This window comes from Cydia splendana, chromosome 13 (genome assembly GCF_910591565.1).
Source record: "Cydia splendana chromosome 13, ilCydSple1.2, whole genome shotgun sequence".
NCBI lineage: Eukaryota > Metazoa > Arthropoda > Insecta > Lepidoptera > Tortricidae > Cydia > Cydia splendana.
Genome location: NC_085972.1, coordinates 18,625,263 through 18,643,278, shown reverse-complemented (window position 1 = coordinate 18,643,278; position 18,016 = coordinate 18,625,263). Strand labels below are relative to the sequence as shown.

Below are 18,016 nucleotides of genomic sequence, written 5' to 3'. Positions count from 1 at the left end.
GGCCAATTTTTATTTCGTTGACTATTTCACTTACAAGACGATTTTAGCTTACCGAGATTTTCAATTTCAAACATGTTTTTAGGGTTCCGTACCCAAAGGGTAAAACGGGACCCTATTACTAAGACTTCGCTGTCCGTCCGTCCGTCCGTCCGTCTGTCACCAGGCTGTATCTCACGAACCGTGATAGCTAGACAGTTGAAATTTTCACAGATGATGTATTTCTGTTGCCGCTATAACAACAAATACTAAAAACAGAATAAAATAAAGATTTAAATGGGGCTCCCATACAACAAACGTGATTTTTGACCAAAGTTAAGCAACGTCGGGAGTGGTCAGTACTTGGATGGGTGACCGTTTTTTTTTTTGCTTTTTTTTTGTTTTTTTTTTATATGGTACGGAACCCTTCGTGCGCGAGTCCGACTCGCACTTGCCCGATTTTTTAGAATCTAGGTGCAGTTTACAAGTGAGCGAGGTTAGTTCTTGGCTTTTTAATTTTTAATCCGCATTGTTTTGAAGATAATGAAGATACGATGAATCCCGAACCCGAGTAGATAGGTACCTACGTACCTACTAAGAATTTTTTTTTAAGCTTATGAATTGCTTTTATACCTACACACTAGTTTGGAAAACACAGAAACCACATAATTATATGTATGTAGTTAGAAAATGATAGTTTTTATCAAGTACCGTAAAACGGGGTGAGTAGGTTTCGCGGGGAGAGGTGGGTTATGAATAGGGAGAGAAGGTTTGAGAGGGGGGTGAGAAGGGATTTAAGGCTACTGCTACAAAAATAATGTATTCCAATTTAAAATGGAGCTATAGTAATACGCATAATAAAAAAAATCGATCCAACAATCTTCCAAAATCACCTTTTATGAAAACCCCTCTCACCCCAAATACGAGGCACTACGGGGTGAGGTGGGTTTTCCTCTTTATCGTCAAAGTTATGAAATGGAACTACCCAAAATAAAATAAAAACTAAAATACAAACGTCCGGAACACTTATTATATACATCATTCAGTTTTCATATGTAAAAATAAAATGTTATCGAGGTTTGAATTTCAGTTTGGACCCTACTCACCCCATTTTACGGTAGGTATAGTCGGATGATTTTAAAATGTCGGTATCCACTTGAGAGACTACCTGACGATGAATGGCATAGTTATCTTTTGTTAAACCAACTGCTTAATTACCTGCGAAAAATGAAATGCAATAACAACAAAAGATTCTAAATATCTTTACCGCTTTAAGGATAGAGTTAAATTACAATAGCAAGTACCTACTCGATATAGAACCTTTTGGAAATTAAACATGAAATATAGACCAACACGTCCAACACCCTGGGCGACCACGGCTCTAAATTCCAAAAGGTCCTATAGGTATCGAGTACCTGCTATTATAATTCTAACTCTATTCTTTAAGCGGTACAATGCCATTCATCGGCAGGTAATCTCTCAAGTGGATTCCGACATTTTAAAACCGTACGACTATGACGTGATAGATATCAATTCCAGTATTTAGTTGTATTTACACTATAATTTTTTTCTTAGTCCATGTACAAAGCTGCAGCGATAGATAATCCAATAAGTACATTAGCACGTTGTTTGCGTCAAGAGAGCCACACCTTTAGACCTAGGTATTAAAGTGTAGCTCTTTACTAAGAGAAGACGCTTTGAATTACTTAATGCATCGCACATAGGGGTAAATTCACGATCTACGGGGCCAAAATTATTTTGCGGGTTTTTGTATTTTTTAACGTTTTACGAAGTTGAAACAACTGTTTCATGATAAAAAATTTTAATTTATAGGGTAATTTTTTCAAAATTCTACTGATATGTAAAATTTCGACATCTGCACAAAAGAGGAAAAAATTAAAAATATAGTAAAATGTATATAATAATTTATTACTGAAATAAAATCAGTTGCCATATTAAGCTACAGTCTCTGCTATGATGTTTTCTTCTTCGCTTCCGGAAGAGCACTCTGGGTTCGGATCGGCAGGCAATAGCAATTCTATCGTCTCTGTCAGTAAAGTACTGTGCTTTCTTTTTTTTACTTTTCTCCTGCAGCTCAGTAAGGGGTCGGAACTCAAAAGTAAGCGATTCAAAATAACCGTGTTGCAGCTTTCTTTCGTAAACTTCCTTGCGAAATCAAGTCGATAAGATCGGAAATGCTTGTTACGCGCTTCTGCAGCTTCTTCAGTCAGCTGTCCAATGGGTAGTAACGCATTTTTTTTATAATAACAGCACCATGGACTAGTATCTTATGCATCGTGGGCGTCATGGGATGCCATCCGTATAATTTGACATATAGTTCTCCTGTTTCCTTTGCGTAACTGTCGTATTTTTCAGAGTCAATTTTGTGGCAGCTTGATATCGTCTCTAAAATTACTTTTAATCTATATATCAGCTCGTAACTGATTCCAGTTATATTTGATGCTAATTTTGGATCATCAAAAAACCTTCTGCTGGTGTTTCCATCATTCGTGTTGCCGAAATTTGCCTTTGGCATATCTACAAACAACGGACTTTCAGCAACGACAATCGCGAAAGAGCCTTCTAGCCAAGAATTATTATTTTTTATGAATCTGTCTTCTTTATACTGAGCTTTACTCCATCTAGTCTTAAATTCTGACTTGAAATAAGCAAAATTGCTTTTAAATAATTCTATTTGCTCATTAGTGCAGCCTTCACTAGAAAAAAGTTGATCTCTTAAGGAACACAGTTTTTCTTCCAATGTAGGTAAATTTTTACTTTTGAAGAGATAAAATATGTGTTTTCTAGTCACGATCTTCATTTCTGACGTATTTGGTACATCTAAAACAAATAAACATGTCGATTAAACTCAATACAAAAAAAAGTTTATTTTTGAGTAAGCATGCGGAAAGTCTTTTTTTAAATTATAATAACCAAAGCAATAGACTATAACATGTCGTTAACAATTCTGCTCGATCTCACCCTATTGTATTACTTATTAACGAGTGAAGTTTTTTTTTGCGAAAAATGACGCTCAAAAACAGTCTCTCTTTCAGAGCATTAACCTAGCCTCAGAAACAAATAAATAAAGCATATTTTTATTTTTGCTTATAAATTACTAACCTGCTGTTTCAGAATCCATGATTTTTTTCACTCTTGATCTCTTAAAAACAATAAACCACACCGTCAAAGTTTTGCTTTTCTAAGAGCGCCGAGAACAAGTAACATACACGAAGTGACACGATCAAATTCCGACTGACGTGAAACGAATTAGAAAGTGCATACGAGGGTGGGAGGGGTTGTTATCTAGCCGCTAAAGGGTCCTCTACCGCAGGTAGCTGTTATCGCAGAGGTATTTATTGTTTTGATAAATCGACTTTTGGCCGCGTAGATCGTGAATTTACCCCTTAGTGCATCGTATTAGTCCATTTCAGGCGTAGGTAGGTACCTACCTAATACCTAGTCAATAATACTGTATTGCAATTTATGAAAGTAGCTCTTGACGCTGTAGCGGTTACGCTGTTGTGACTAAGTTTGGTGTAGGCATGATTGGTGCAAAATGTAAACTTCTTGAAAAGTAAACTAACATTCGTAAGAAAAACATGTATTTTTACTTAGAAAAGCATGGAAGCGTAATTCCCTTACCCGCCTTACTTTCTTATCGTGACAATCTACATTTAACAAACGCGGAAGCAGTAGTCAGTGGTCAAGGCTATGACCCAATTGAGTAGGAGTTTCCATCAATAAATTGCTTATTTATTCCAATATTTCGTGCTGTCTAACATTTTTTTAAATTTGGAGCTTAGAAATTAGAAGGTCCTCCTAGAAGAAGCAAAGAACACACTTCAATCTTCATTAAGTACACGGAGATAAGTACAAGACGGTACAATACAAACGTCGGTGGAAGGTAATGAATGTGTCACGGCGTGCTAAGCGAGGAGTCAACAGCGGCGGGCGTGAACGAAGGAAATCAATTAAGAAGATGGACACGTGTCGGTCGTGACACTACAAACTAAGTTCAGTGAATAATTTTTTGTACTAAGCAGAGACAGGAGTGAAACTAATAATTTTCTATTTACTAGTTAGAATAGGTACTAAAATAGTGATCACGTGGGCCAGGGACAAAAAAGAATACACAAAAAGAAACCATATACCTAAGATGTACATTCTAATTTCTACATGTGAGTGGAGGGCGCATAAGTATGTACAAAAGGAGGCTGCATCATCTGGCCTCGGCTGGATGGAGCTAGTAGGCCGCGCAGGCCGCGTAGCCAACATGGCAACATGCTAATCGTTTACGGTCCGTAGCGATCGAAACGCAATTGTCACTGTTGCACTAATATGGAAGAGTGATAGAGAGGCACAAAGCGTTTCGTTGTCGTAGCTCAAGCGATTTTCACCTTGGCTAGGCCAGCAGGACCGTGAACAAATGGCTGCGAATCCTTCGAACCGCGAATCTGTACTTTTACTTTCTGAACACACCGACCGTTTCAGTAAAGCAACAGACCTAGGTACAGCAACAAAACGTTACGTAATATTTTAAGCCTCTGTATTAGGCATGCTAGTTTCGCACGTAATGTGTTATCAGTTATCAGAATAAACATGGGTACTTAAAGATCTGGTAAGTATTAGTTAGACAACAACACTCAACGATGTTTACCTCTTATTTTAGAGTGTCACAGAAACATACACATGCAGTTAGACCAAGAGAAGTCTGCACGGATTTTGACAGCATATGCAGTGCAAGTGTTATTTATACGTCATCATAATTTTATAGAATTTTGACGTTTAAAATAACCCTTGCACTGCGTGTGCTATCAAAATCGCCATCACGTCTACGCGCATCCGGTTTGCACAGGCCTTTTGTCTTGTATATAACAATATACAGGATAATAAACCCTTCATTAAAGTTTACCGGCTCTGCCCTATCGTAGATAACCCTACTTTTTTTGCAAATGTACCCACTAAAATACAGACAGAAGTTAAATACCGACAAACATTTAAGTATTGTATCATTGCCATGAACTGTCCATAATAAATTCACCCCACACCAATAAAAAGTCCAAAATGATGTTTCTCATTATGCCATAAAACAGCGGAGAGGAAGCAAGCCGGATTCTAGTGCGTAAAAAACTTATCATTAAAATCTATTTGAGATACTTGCCTGACGTTTACGCAAAACGATAATAGGTTATATAAATAAATGATGAGAACTTCGTATTTACATAACTCGCCACCCGGATTTACACATAAAATTTAATGATGCATAAGTACTTTTAGTTCGTGTGTCAAATCCAACTAAAATAGATCATCATCATCATATCAGCCTTTTATCACCCACTGCTGAGCATAGGCCCATAAGCCTCTCTTATCTTCGAGTACGCCACTTAAGTGTCCCGATCCCGAGCCAATATCATCCAGAAGTGATCCGCAATCTTCCGAATGTCCACCCAACAAGCCAAGTAAGCCAACGGACGCTAGGGACTCCTTTCGTCTGTAACCGGCCACCATTCCGTTAACATTTTGGCCCACCTGCCATCACTGTGCCTGGCAACATGTCCCGCCCAGTTTGGTAATTACTAAAATAGATACTTATACTTACTAAAGTTAATGTTTATTTTAAAAGGTACATAATAAGCGAGTTTACAATAATAATATACGTACTTCACTCTATGTAACTATATCTTTGATTCATTTGAAGGAACTACATTTTCGGATACTTAAAGGATTTTGTGTAAGTAGGTACATTAACTTTTTCGACGCCGTGTCAAACACAAAAGCTGTCACGCGGACGCCACGTCACCGAAGTGTCAAAACTGAAATTGAACTTTATGCATATGCACGTAGGTCGATGTTGCTTTGTGGTCTGTGACCGATTAATCGGTCATTGGCGTCCAAAAACTTAAAGGGTTGGCAATGCACATGTGACATACCTGCTGTTGCATGCGTCCACAGGCTACGGTAACTGCTTCACATCAGTCGGGCCGTAAGTATGCTTCTTTGCTACCGTTTTAGTATCACAACCGATTTCATACGAATTCAAACAGAAGGCCATAGTCTTCTCTTCCCAGAGTGACACAAGCCTACGTCACAATAACATTGCCACTTTATATAGCGCTATCGCATATTATTATATAGCGCTGTCGCATGATGACGTAGGCGTGTGTCAGTCACGTGGTCGGAAGAGAGTACCAGGCGGAGTATATTATTATACCAGACAGAATGCCGATTCAGATTAGAGTCAAGACCAAGAATAGTCTGCAGCGGATTTGATAGCCCACGCAGTGAAAGTGTTATTTTAAACGTCAAACTTCTATGAAATTATGACGTATACATGACACTTGCACTGCGTGGGTTATCAAGTCCGCTGCAGACTTTTTTTGGTCCGACTCTAACAACTTGATACGGTTTTGAACTGGTTTCGATACGACCTTGACGGTCGCCTTGGAGATTGGCGCGTATTTTAGTCACGACTTTCATCAGTGGGGAGACACTCCTGACTTCGGGCAAACTCGGCTCCGTTCAGCTCAGCATTGCTCCGAGCAATCCGGGTTGACACAACTTGAGGTCCCTTTGCGTGCACGACCACAGATAAGATAATTACTTTAATTTTGACAACCCTAAATAGTCGAAAGGGATAGTGCCATAAGTTAGAAATATCATGATTCGACCCTGAATCGCTGTCAAACTTCGGTTTTGTAGGAAGTGTCCTTTCTGTACGGTAGTACTTTCACTTCATTTTGCATGCATCAATCAGCGCGAGCCATCTTCAAGGTCACATTAAAATAAGATCAAAACCGCAAGTACTTACTTTAAATCAAATCTAATTCGCGGTCACTACAAATCTTTCCCTAAAACTGATTTCTTAGAAAGTTACCTTTCATCATCATCTTCCAAAGCGTTTCTCCGTGCTTTTCGCCAGCCGGGAGCCGGGGGTCCGCTTGGCAAATAATACTAAGAATTGGCGTGGGCAGTGTAGGCACTAAGTTTTTATGAAAAGCGACTGCCTGACCTAAAAAAGTTACCTTTGTTTACAGTAAAATACGAGCATATTTCAGTCGATCTACGTTACTTTAGTCTAATATTAGAGCTACTCTTAATATAAACTAACTACAGCAAAGTATGTTTTCGGCCTTCTCTCAAATTATCTATGGCTTCCCATGTTCTAATATATGTAGATTTTGGTTAGGGTTACGGTACATACAATCAGTAGGTACCGTCTTTACCATAAGGGCACACGGGGCCCGTGCCCAGGGCCCCCATCCTCAGGGGGGCCCCAAGGACAGACAGTAGCAGTATATTTGATTACCCGATAATAAAGAGAAGATCATAGTTAAAAAAAATTAGTTTAATTAGCTTTCTTTACTTTCCTAAAGGGCCCCAAATTCTTATGTGTCCAGGGGCCCCAACATAGTTTAAGACGGCCCTGCATACAATCATAGTGATTCAGTCAATTACCTGATGTCAGTGATGTCGTATTCGGTCTAGCAGCATTTTTATGTAAACCTATGTTGTGTACAATAAAGTGATTCCTGCTACTACTTTTATTATTTTAGATAATTAGGTACCTAATACTTAATCAAATTGTCTCTACAAATCCAGTATTTATTTTGTTTGTACCTATAGATCTAATTGTAATTATAGTTAAATTCATTTATTTACATACAAGATATGAATGAATGAATGAATGAATGAAAATCTTTATTTCAGGCAACTAATGGCCCATACATAAATACCTTAAAACTAGCATACATATTATATAAAAATATATTTTAAAAGAAAACTTAAAAAAAAAAACTAAACTATACATATATATATCACATTATGGCTGCGATGCATTACGCAACCCCGCAGTGTCAGGGAGCCGGCCGCGGAACCGACGAAACTTGACACCCTTCGGCCAAAACTCCTCCTTGGTGAAGGTCGCTAGATGGTCAGTCGGAACGCTCACCACAAACGAATTAAAATTCGCATTGTGTCGAGATCCAACTTCGCGACCCTCAGGATGAATCCGGTCTTCGTTTTCACATACTTTATGATGTCATCGCCCTTCGTAAGGTAATGTAGACGGGACACATACAGCAGCGTCGACGGTGTTGCAGGACGCAGCAAATGATTGGGTCCAGTCGGTGCGGTACCACACTGATTCTGACGAGCCGGTTTTCTTCTCTTCTCCACCTTCTTGAAACCGTCCTCGTCACATCGCGACTCCCTTAGAGTCGGCTGTGATTGATTGTGATATATCAGGTGGAACAGAATGAAGGATTTTTACGCAAACGGGCAAGTTAAACATTAGTGCAAAAATCTATATGTTTCAACCCTAGCAAGTAGATCCTATTGAATGACATAACATGTGTCAATTTAAAATGTAAATAACTTTGTAGCGTTGTCACTGATATAAAAATATTTCATTTTAATGATTTTGTTTTACTTTTTTATCCAGCCTTACGATTATAATAACTCGATTCTAGATCACTTAGATAACACTATCCTTTCAGCTCAGTCTCTATTAGAAATGCTCCACCCTGTATACAGCGGTACTACTAAACGAAAATTAATAACTAGCTTAGGTAGCTTAAAACTAAAATAGGGCCTAGCCCATTGTAGTTAGTTAGGTCAATATGGGTTAGTGCGGCTGACCTTTACATTGGGGCCTGTTTACACATTGATTAGTGTTTATTGCGAGTTCGTACATTTTATGACTAGCTACTTGCGTGGCAAATGTATAAAGGGGCCCACAGATTACCATCAGTGCGCCGGACGATAACAGCCTGTCAGTTGTGCGGAGCTGTCAAATTTTGCTTCTAACTGACAGGCCGATATCGTCCGGTGAATCAGTAGGCCCCTTAATCTCGCGATAAATCGCCAATGTTATATTATTTTCAAAATGTTATTGTAACTAATTGCATTTCAAACACAATCTTGTATTGTTGATGAATAAATATGATGATGATAATGATATAACTGATCAATGAGTAAACAGGCACTGTGAAGGCCAGCCACTGTTACCCCGCAGCCACATTTATGCATAATATATTGATCTTATTTACGTGATTTAGAGTTTTAGACTAACGAACATTAATTCACATCAGTAAATGTAATTAAATAAAATATTGTAGAACTTTCATCAATCAATCCGTATAAAATTAGTACCACTATTTATCTTGTTGTTTTCCATTTTATTTATGTGGAAGTCTTTCTTGAGTAATGGTTTTCGGAATCACTAAATGAGACAAATGATGTTATCAGAGTTTGTTAAATGTTTGGTTATTTATTGCGTATTTAAAATAAAGAGAGATAATCGTGATTATTGCAAAAAGTAGCCAATGTTTATGTCTGGTAATAAAAAAAATAGTCTGGCAAATAAAAATATAAATATTTTATCGCCTAGGTACCCGGAAACCATATTACCTTTCACAAAAAGTGCGTTCGACACTAAAACATTCGATTTTATGAAGGCGGACCGATCGTAAATTATAGTTTAGGAGTCCATCGTAGGTTTGCTTGCGTCATCGGTATACCGAGCAGGGAACATTGGGCCTGAACGAAGCACAGACAATGTTGGTAATACATTAATTAAATAATTGTTGGATAAAGATACTTTAAAAACACATTTAATTTGAATGACAGAAAACCCATAAATATTACAAAATGATTGCCTTGTTCTTAAGTTATACCTACAAAAACTTCCCTATACTTGATCACCGTTACAGCAGAATAACACACTTACAAGACTTTGAAAATTAAATTCAAGTTAGGTAGATTACTGAAGTTTTATGTACAGTACAGGCAACATTTTTGTATGGATGACAAAATGTGTATATGTTGTCATTGAGTATTTCAATATTTATAGGATGTATAGGTAGTTTATAAAGCATTCATAGCGTGCAAAAATATAGTAACCTGTAATGGAACATAAATAATAAACAATCAATCTTACAGCCTAGTAGAACAAGTGTCTACAACTCAATGTCATTTCAGCTGTATATTAGGTAGGTACTTAATAGGGGTGTGCCTCACAAATTTTTGTATTAAAGGAACGAAAAGACGTTACTGCTTGATAAAAATAATTTAATAAGTAGGTAGGTACATTGTCAGTATTCATAGTAAGGTTGGAAAACTATCGTTTGTCTTCCAGTCTATAGCAGAACCGTAAATAAACTAGGGTAGGCGTAAATCAATTCATCAAAGATTGCCCGATATAACCGCGATAGATGTATAAATCGGTTTTATCGGCCAAATATTGATTTTGGGCCGGTCATTGCGGGCTGCCGGCAGTAACTTCATCAGATACGTAATATATATGTACCTACCTAAGTACCTATTAACTACCTTACCTATCGCAACGAGTGGAGGACTGGGGTTCACTGAGATGGTAGTTCTTTAAGTCTTCTATCATTGGCTTTCGTTTGATCTGTACCGTAAAACCATCAGCATCACCAAACTATAACTATTTATTTATTTAATCTTTATTGCACAAAAGAAAAACCTACATAAGGCGGACTTAATGCTATGGCAAGCATTCTCTACCAGTCAACCTTAAGGCAAAGCAGAGAGATTGTGAGCGGTGCTACAATTACAACAGCAAAAACAATCAATAAATTACGAATAACATATTAATTACCTATACAAATATACTCTAATATATATATATATATATATATATATATATATATATATATATATATATATATATATATATATATATATATATATATATATATATATATATATATATACTATACTATACTATAACTATAGCCCAAAGGCTCGCAAGTCGCAACTATGGTCCAAAATTAACCCGAATGTTTTCGTTGTCTATAATTTGATTGTCGGCAAAATATTTGTACAATCCATATACAGAAATGGATTGGTTTATTACAAAAAACAATCTCCCTAATGAGGGACCACTGGAGCCACTGGACGGTCGGCGCCCTCTTGAAGAGTGTTTTTTTAAAGAAAACCCATCAAGCTAGTATGATACGGAGATAAAAGATTACCGTAATCACCTGTTGATAATGTCGGCAAACACGTGGTTACAATCACCTGCAATAATATGTTACACAACGAAGGCCGAAAGAATATCTGACACGATCTTATTTGTAGACCCGTAAGAGCGTGTCACATATTTTTGCGGCCTTCGAAGAGGATATTATTGCAGGTGACTGTACCACGTTTGTACGTCGCCTCGTTTCACATAATATTGAGATTACCGGCCTTTGGCTTTGTTGTTTTTAGATAGTCGTGAAAGTAAAAGTGGCTTTACTCCAAAGTGAAATTATTAGATATCACAAGATAGTTTAGCTTAGGATCACACAACTTGTCAAGTTAGGAGCATTAATTGCAATACCGATATTATACGAAGTAAATTTTAATTTGCATAATGTAATTAGTTACATAGGCAATTATTGGCTATGTAACTAATATAATAAAGTACCTAGACGAGTCCATGTGAATGGATCTTGTGTTAGTGCAACAATACATATTCTATCGTTATGGAGGCCAATTGATGCTTTTATGACATTAGATGCTATATAAGTGGGTAACGACAGCGACCTATAGACTGCTAATAAGACTGCCAATTCGCCACCCGTCGAGTTCAACCAGAAGAAAAACATTATAGGTCTTACTCAAGTTTTATTAGTATTACCATAGAGAAGTATAGTAAGTCTTATGCTCAACAACATAAGATTTTTCCGGTCGGTGCTGCATCTATTATTGTCACTTGACAGTACTAATACTGGTACAAGAGGGCTATTGCCATAGTAAATTTTGTAGTCACGGTACATTTACTGCCATCTATCGACACACGAGTAAAATTTAAAATAAAATTGAAAATTTATAAATTAATCAAAATATGTATACCGATAAATGATTTTTAATTTTTATTGTTCCATACTGACCCATGTTCTTTCACTGATATGTGTTAAAATTGTTAAATATCAAACAGTGTCGTCGACGCCATCTAGCCGAGAATAGGCCAAAAATATGGCGCCATCTATTCGAGAATGACTTTTTCTTCATTTCCGAGGCACGTTTTTTTCTTAGACTTTATTTATCTTAACTATACGGAGTTACATATATCTTTGATGGTACTTAGCAGTGCTGATAATTCCGCTACTCGATGCTAGATGTCGACTATGACAATATTAGTCTTTTTGGTACGAAAACTGATGTGTGGAGTGAGCAAACTATGTATTTTTTTCTCTATGGTATTACCAACTAGCGACCAGCCCGGGCTTCGCGTGGGTTACACAAAACCTTAACAAATTATACACCTAAACCTTCCTCAAAAATCACTCTATTGGTAGGTGAAAACCGCATAAACATCCGTTAAGTAGTTTTTGAGTTTATCGCGAACATACACACACACAAACAGACAGAAGCGGCAGGGGACTTTCTTTTAAGTATAAGGTGTAGTGATATATGAATGAACTAGAATAACTATATAGAAGTAACGTATGACTAGATCTTAAAAATGACACGAATATTTGTGATAAACACACAAATAAATGCGCTTACCAGGACTTGAACCCGGGACCTCCTGCTTCGTAGGCAAATTAATAAGTCTAAATATTATACATATACATATGTATACAAATATTCTAATAGGTATTATTTATACCTATAAAACAGTTCCGTTACACCCAGCCTAAACCGTTAAAAGAAACCTTGCAATTTGAAACATAACGTCTACAAATGTGGTAGAGTCTTCGTAGAGCTCCATTTATAAAAGATTTATTTTTACAGTTCTATCTATAAATGGGTGAAAATGGAGCTAAAAGTTTTGTACAACTTCTACGCGGATATAGATGCGGGGGGCAGAGGTTGGTGTATGGTATTTACTCCACCTTATTTTGATGATGATGATGATGAGGCGTGTCAAATATACATATATTTGGAACTTTCGCTTGTAAAGATGACTGTGAACTCGGCCGTACTAATACATTTTAAAATAGTACGACCGTGACAAATGTCAGTAAGATATCGATGATCACCTCGTAATGTGCGAGTTATTTCAGTTTCGCGAAAAATTTAAATTATGGCATCGGAGTAAATAATGCTATTAGCGCCATTTAATAGCTACATAGTATACCAATATCATTGAGAGACACCGTAATACAAGTATATGAATCTAAATGATAAATATATTAATTCACGAACGCTGTAAAGGGTTCGAAACGTCGGGATATAGTATGAATTCAATATACGCGATATAATCCGTTTCAATAGTTTTATTTCATATATATTCATTATTTATTGAGGGAAAAAAACCAGCATTTCGTCAACATTCGTTTTTGCGCTTTTGAATTTAAAAACTTTCTTTTACTTCTATAAGAGTTCAAACCCCCAATTTAATTTGTGTACAAGTACGCCGGGACTTAGGTACGAACGAGGTTAAGCTGCTCGCATATACCTATACTGCGAGGGTATAAAAGAAAAATGTAGCAGGATTTCGCTAATAAGTACTCGTATCGTATGCCAGTCTGCGGTGTAGGAACCACTATCAGCGGCGTCTTTGGTCGTTATCATTGAGTTACAGCCTAATCCGTCAGTCACGCTGTCTAACTGGAGTGGAGGACGTTCGAGAACACATCTAATCGTGTTCGACTAAGTTTTCAAATAAATATAATTCCTCATAGACACTTCGTAAGCAACAGAGTGGTTAAAGCTTGGAACAACCCATCGGGCCAAAGTGTCAATGCATTTAAGATAATAATTTTGCACAAAAGATCCCTATGGGTCGAAGTGTATCCGCAAGGGCCCCCGAAAACAGCAAGACAAACAATAAGATAATAATGAATAATAGGTAATTTTATAACTAAAACGGCAACCGCGGTCACTGCCAAGTCTGCCGCAGGAGTGATTTGGGGATTCGGCCATTAAAGGATTAGGGATCACTCACGGACCACGGTAGACCGGGCCGAGTCCGGGCCGGAGCTTCCGGCGCTTCATTTTCTATGAAAAGCACGTGATCACCGATAAGCCGTCATAGAAAATAACATGAGGGACGCCTCGGCCCGGGCCGGTCTAGCGTGAGTCATCCTTTAAGCCAATTTAGATCTTCCTAGGTCCCACAACCTTGCTTTCCTACAAGGAACGATGAACGAGTGGAAACCGTTATAATAATTTTCAAAATCTCTTCTGTGCTTTCTGTATTTTAAGCAGCAGCTTTTCAGTTTGTGTTTTTTAGATCGTTGTTATAGGTCGTTTAGTTTTACGTTTGAGAATTTTCCTGTGAAAAGCACTAAAGACACATCAGAGGGACCTTATATTTGAAACTATTTTTCAGACAGTGCCTAGTTAAAGTAGTTAATTTCCCATCTCTTTTTTTTTCAATTTATTTAGCTTCACCTTGATTAGACTCGTCAAATAACCAAACACCTCCTTAATTAGTAGGTATCATATTTATATTCACGTAATATATTGTCATTCATTATTTGCCTGTCACAACACAACATTAGGGGCGGGGCGTCGCAATTTTCCCGCAAAAAATATGTGGCTATAAAAGAGCTTATAGTATGACTCACGTTAGAACCGGGCCGTGTCCAGGCGGAGCTCCCGGCGCATCGTTTTCTATGGAAAGCATCACGTGATCACCTGTCATGTCATAGAAAAGTAAGCGCCGGAAGCTCCGGCCCGGACACGGCCCGATCTAACGTGAGTCATTCTTATGTCCGTGAAAAACAAGAATCACTAAAGACCACTATTCGTGTTTTCTAGGAGGAATGTCTCGCGGGCTAATGTGGATTTTCTCATTTTCGTCGGCCTTGGAAATGATTAATGGCTCAATCATAGGAAAAACAGACAATGTTCTTGATCATAGAGCGGTTAAAGCGATACTCAACCTGCGGCCCACCGGGCTTTATTAGTTGGGGCACTAGTAGTGATAAAAACCATATAAAAACATAGCCGTGACATCCGAACGTCACCTTTAAGAAAATTCATCTTGCGGCCCGGGGTTACAAGGCAAAACCGACTTTTGTGGTTCTCATAAAAAAAAGGATGAGCCTAATGAGCCTATCATAAAGGAAGGGGGGCAGACAAATATCAAGATTGATTTAATAAGAAATTTAGCGATTTGTTTATTGATTTTGGCAAATACACATACCAATGTACCTACCATGGAGAGGCGCCGTGGTACAGTCGGTGTTCTAACATAGATATCCACTTTTCCACAACCTTGTACATATGATAAGTTTAAAATTGTTATAAATATGTATTACGTTCATTGATAAAGTACTTATAAAATAGCTTGTTGATGTTCATCTACTCCCATCCGCGCAGTAAGTACAGTCTTTACTACGAGTATAAGGGCACACGGGGCCCGTGCCCAGGGTCCCCATCCTCAGGGGGCCCCGAAGGACAGACAGTAACAGTATATTTGATCACCCATAATAAATAGAAGATTACTTATAGTAGAAAAATGTTAGTTTAATTCGCTTTCTTTACTTTCCAAAAGGGCCCCAAATTCTTATGTGCCCAAGGGCCCCAGCATAGTTTAAGACGGCCCTGCATCCGCGAAGTAAACCTGCCTGGTCTATGTACGTCTATATTATGAGGTAAAGGTAAAACTATGTCCAGGGTGCAACATCTTTCCCTACTCACTGTATATAACGCAGATAACGGATTTCTAGGGGTTTTTCTAGAGAATACAACCTCTTGTCTGTTTATTATGATAACGATCCTGACCGAATTTTCAGTATTTTTTACAGACTTCAAAAAAGGAGGAGGTTAATTCGACCTTTTTTTTTGTATGTATGTTATATACCTCATAACTCCGTCATTGGTGAACCGATTTGGAAAATATTTTTTTGTTTGAAGATATTGTTATTGTTGTTATATTGTTCCACGTGGTCCCGTTTTTATAAAATCCCAGTTCTGATGATGGGATCCATGTGGAATCCAGGGAACTCCTCGAATCGTGATGTTTGTGTTTTCACCAATAAAGTAATAAGTATTTACGTTCAGAAAAAGTGACTATGAATAAAATGGAACTGCTGATGATGATCAAAACGGAACTCTTTAACGATACATAGTTCACTTTGGCGATTTGTCAGTATTCAGTATTCAGTATTCATTTATTTCTTGCTTCCATGGTACATTTTAGGTAGTATTTACATTTCTTATGGTATCACATGGACCCTGAAAAGGGTGTAGCAAACATAAGTACATACATAATTCACTTAAGTTACAGGTACTTAATATATCTCTAACATAACTCTAGTGGCTTTTACAAACGTATAACTAACTTATCATTATATAGATATTTAGAATATTTTATATTAATCAATAGGTTTATTGTAGGACGTACTATGTCTAAAATTTCTTTTCTTCCATAAATTCGGTTATTGTATAATATGCTTTTTTTAATAAAAGTTGTTTTAATTTTCTTTCAAATGTATTGTTGTTTTCTTCTGATTTGATATTGTCCTCTTGGTTAAGTTTACTAAGCCAGTAAGATTTATAAAGAACATTTTTATCAAGGTTTAGTCTGATGATGGATTCTATGAGGGATTGAGGTAACTCCTCAAATCTTATTATGTGTACTTATAAGATTATAATAAGAATACAGCGATTTTTGTATTTTCATCAACAAACTAAGCATTTACAATTAAAGAGTGCCATTTGATAAAGTGGAACTGTTGATGAAGACTTGAAGTCGGTTTTACTTTTTTTTAAGATAAATTTTTCATATTTTTCAAGAATCATGTTTTTGCTCTATCCGGCACGACTAAAGTTTAACCCAAGAATTTTGATCACCGCACACATACGAAAGCTTGAGTTTATAACAAGACACATTCTTTGGTTTAGAGCTAAACACATAAAGTTAAAAGTGGCCTGTCTTGCATTTTATGCATTTTTAAATATACAACATAGGTACATGTTGCTGTAAAATTGGTATCTGACCCGTGTTTTATGATGAGTTCAAAAATGTGGGTTTTGTTGTTTCTGGAATAACAATATAAGACTTTATTCAAATATACCTATAATTAACATAATGTACCTAAAAGTAATATTAGGGACAATAGTATAAATCAATACAATGTTATTAAATTGCATTAAAAATTCAACAAATATGTATAAGTATTATTTACTTCAGTTTTATAGGTACTCAAATCTTTCATTACACTTTCAAATATAGTATACTGAGTATATCTTCTAAACCACAATGTAAATGTGAATCTCATAATTGTCATAATAATTGTCGTAAACATGGTAGCTAAAATTATTATTCTAGGATAGAAACTTATTTAGCCTTTACGTACCTATATAGATCTTACTTTGATTGAAAGATAATACATATTATTATATGAATACGTATGCGGAGTGCCTATCAACGATAATGATAAACAAAAACTAACACTTTTAACTTTTAACCATATGAACTTTTAATGTTCAGCTTAAAGTTTAATCAAAATTATATTTTATAATAATTCATACTTACTTAATAAAATTAAAAACAGCACGGCAAACATTTGTAATCTCCAAACGGCACACATTTTCACTAAATAATCCTTAAATCACTATAAACAGTCAATTATGTATCATTGTCACTAAAAACCACAAACTTGCTAAATCTAAACATCATGTGTCCATGAATCTAAACATCATGTGTGTTCAAAAACATTTTATCCACTGTTTCTATTTCGCCGAATATTGTTTACGTAAAATAGACAGTTGACATCACTGTTGATAGCGTCTGCTCGCGATGGATCAGCAAGACGGACTGCCGAAGGAACGCTGAAACCTAAGGAATTTTCATACGAAACGGAACAAAATTTTCGTACTCCTATCTATCGAATCTGAATCTTTAAAACAAATGCACATCAATGACTGCTTGTTGATTTTTTTATACTGTACACTTAATAAAAGTTTTCGGCCAGGGGGCTGATTTTTGAATTTCGATCGCTCGATTTCATCACTCGAAAATCGGTGGATAACGGCGAAATGCTAATTTTTGAAATACGAGCGATCGAAATTTGGAATCTAGTGGTATTGACCACTCGGTTTCAATTCTATTAGTAGAATTTAAATG

General features: G+C 36.7%; 1 protein-coding gene across 1 annotated transcript in view; it reads right to left on the bottom strand.

Annotated features, from left to right (window-relative positions):
- The window catches only part of LOC134796260 (lutropin-choriogonadotropic hormone receptor), a 42,609-nt gene extending 24,801 nt beyond the window's left edge, over positions 1-17,808 (bottom strand). Inside the window, exon 1 of the mRNA XM_063768302.1 lies at positions 17,426-17,808. Coding sequence (XP_063624372.1) covers positions 17,426-17,480 — 55 coding nt within the window. The 5' untranslated portion in view covers positions 17,481-17,808. The remainder of the gene's footprint in view (positions 1-17,425) is intronic.
- Positions 17,809-18,016: the final 208 nt, after the last annotated feature.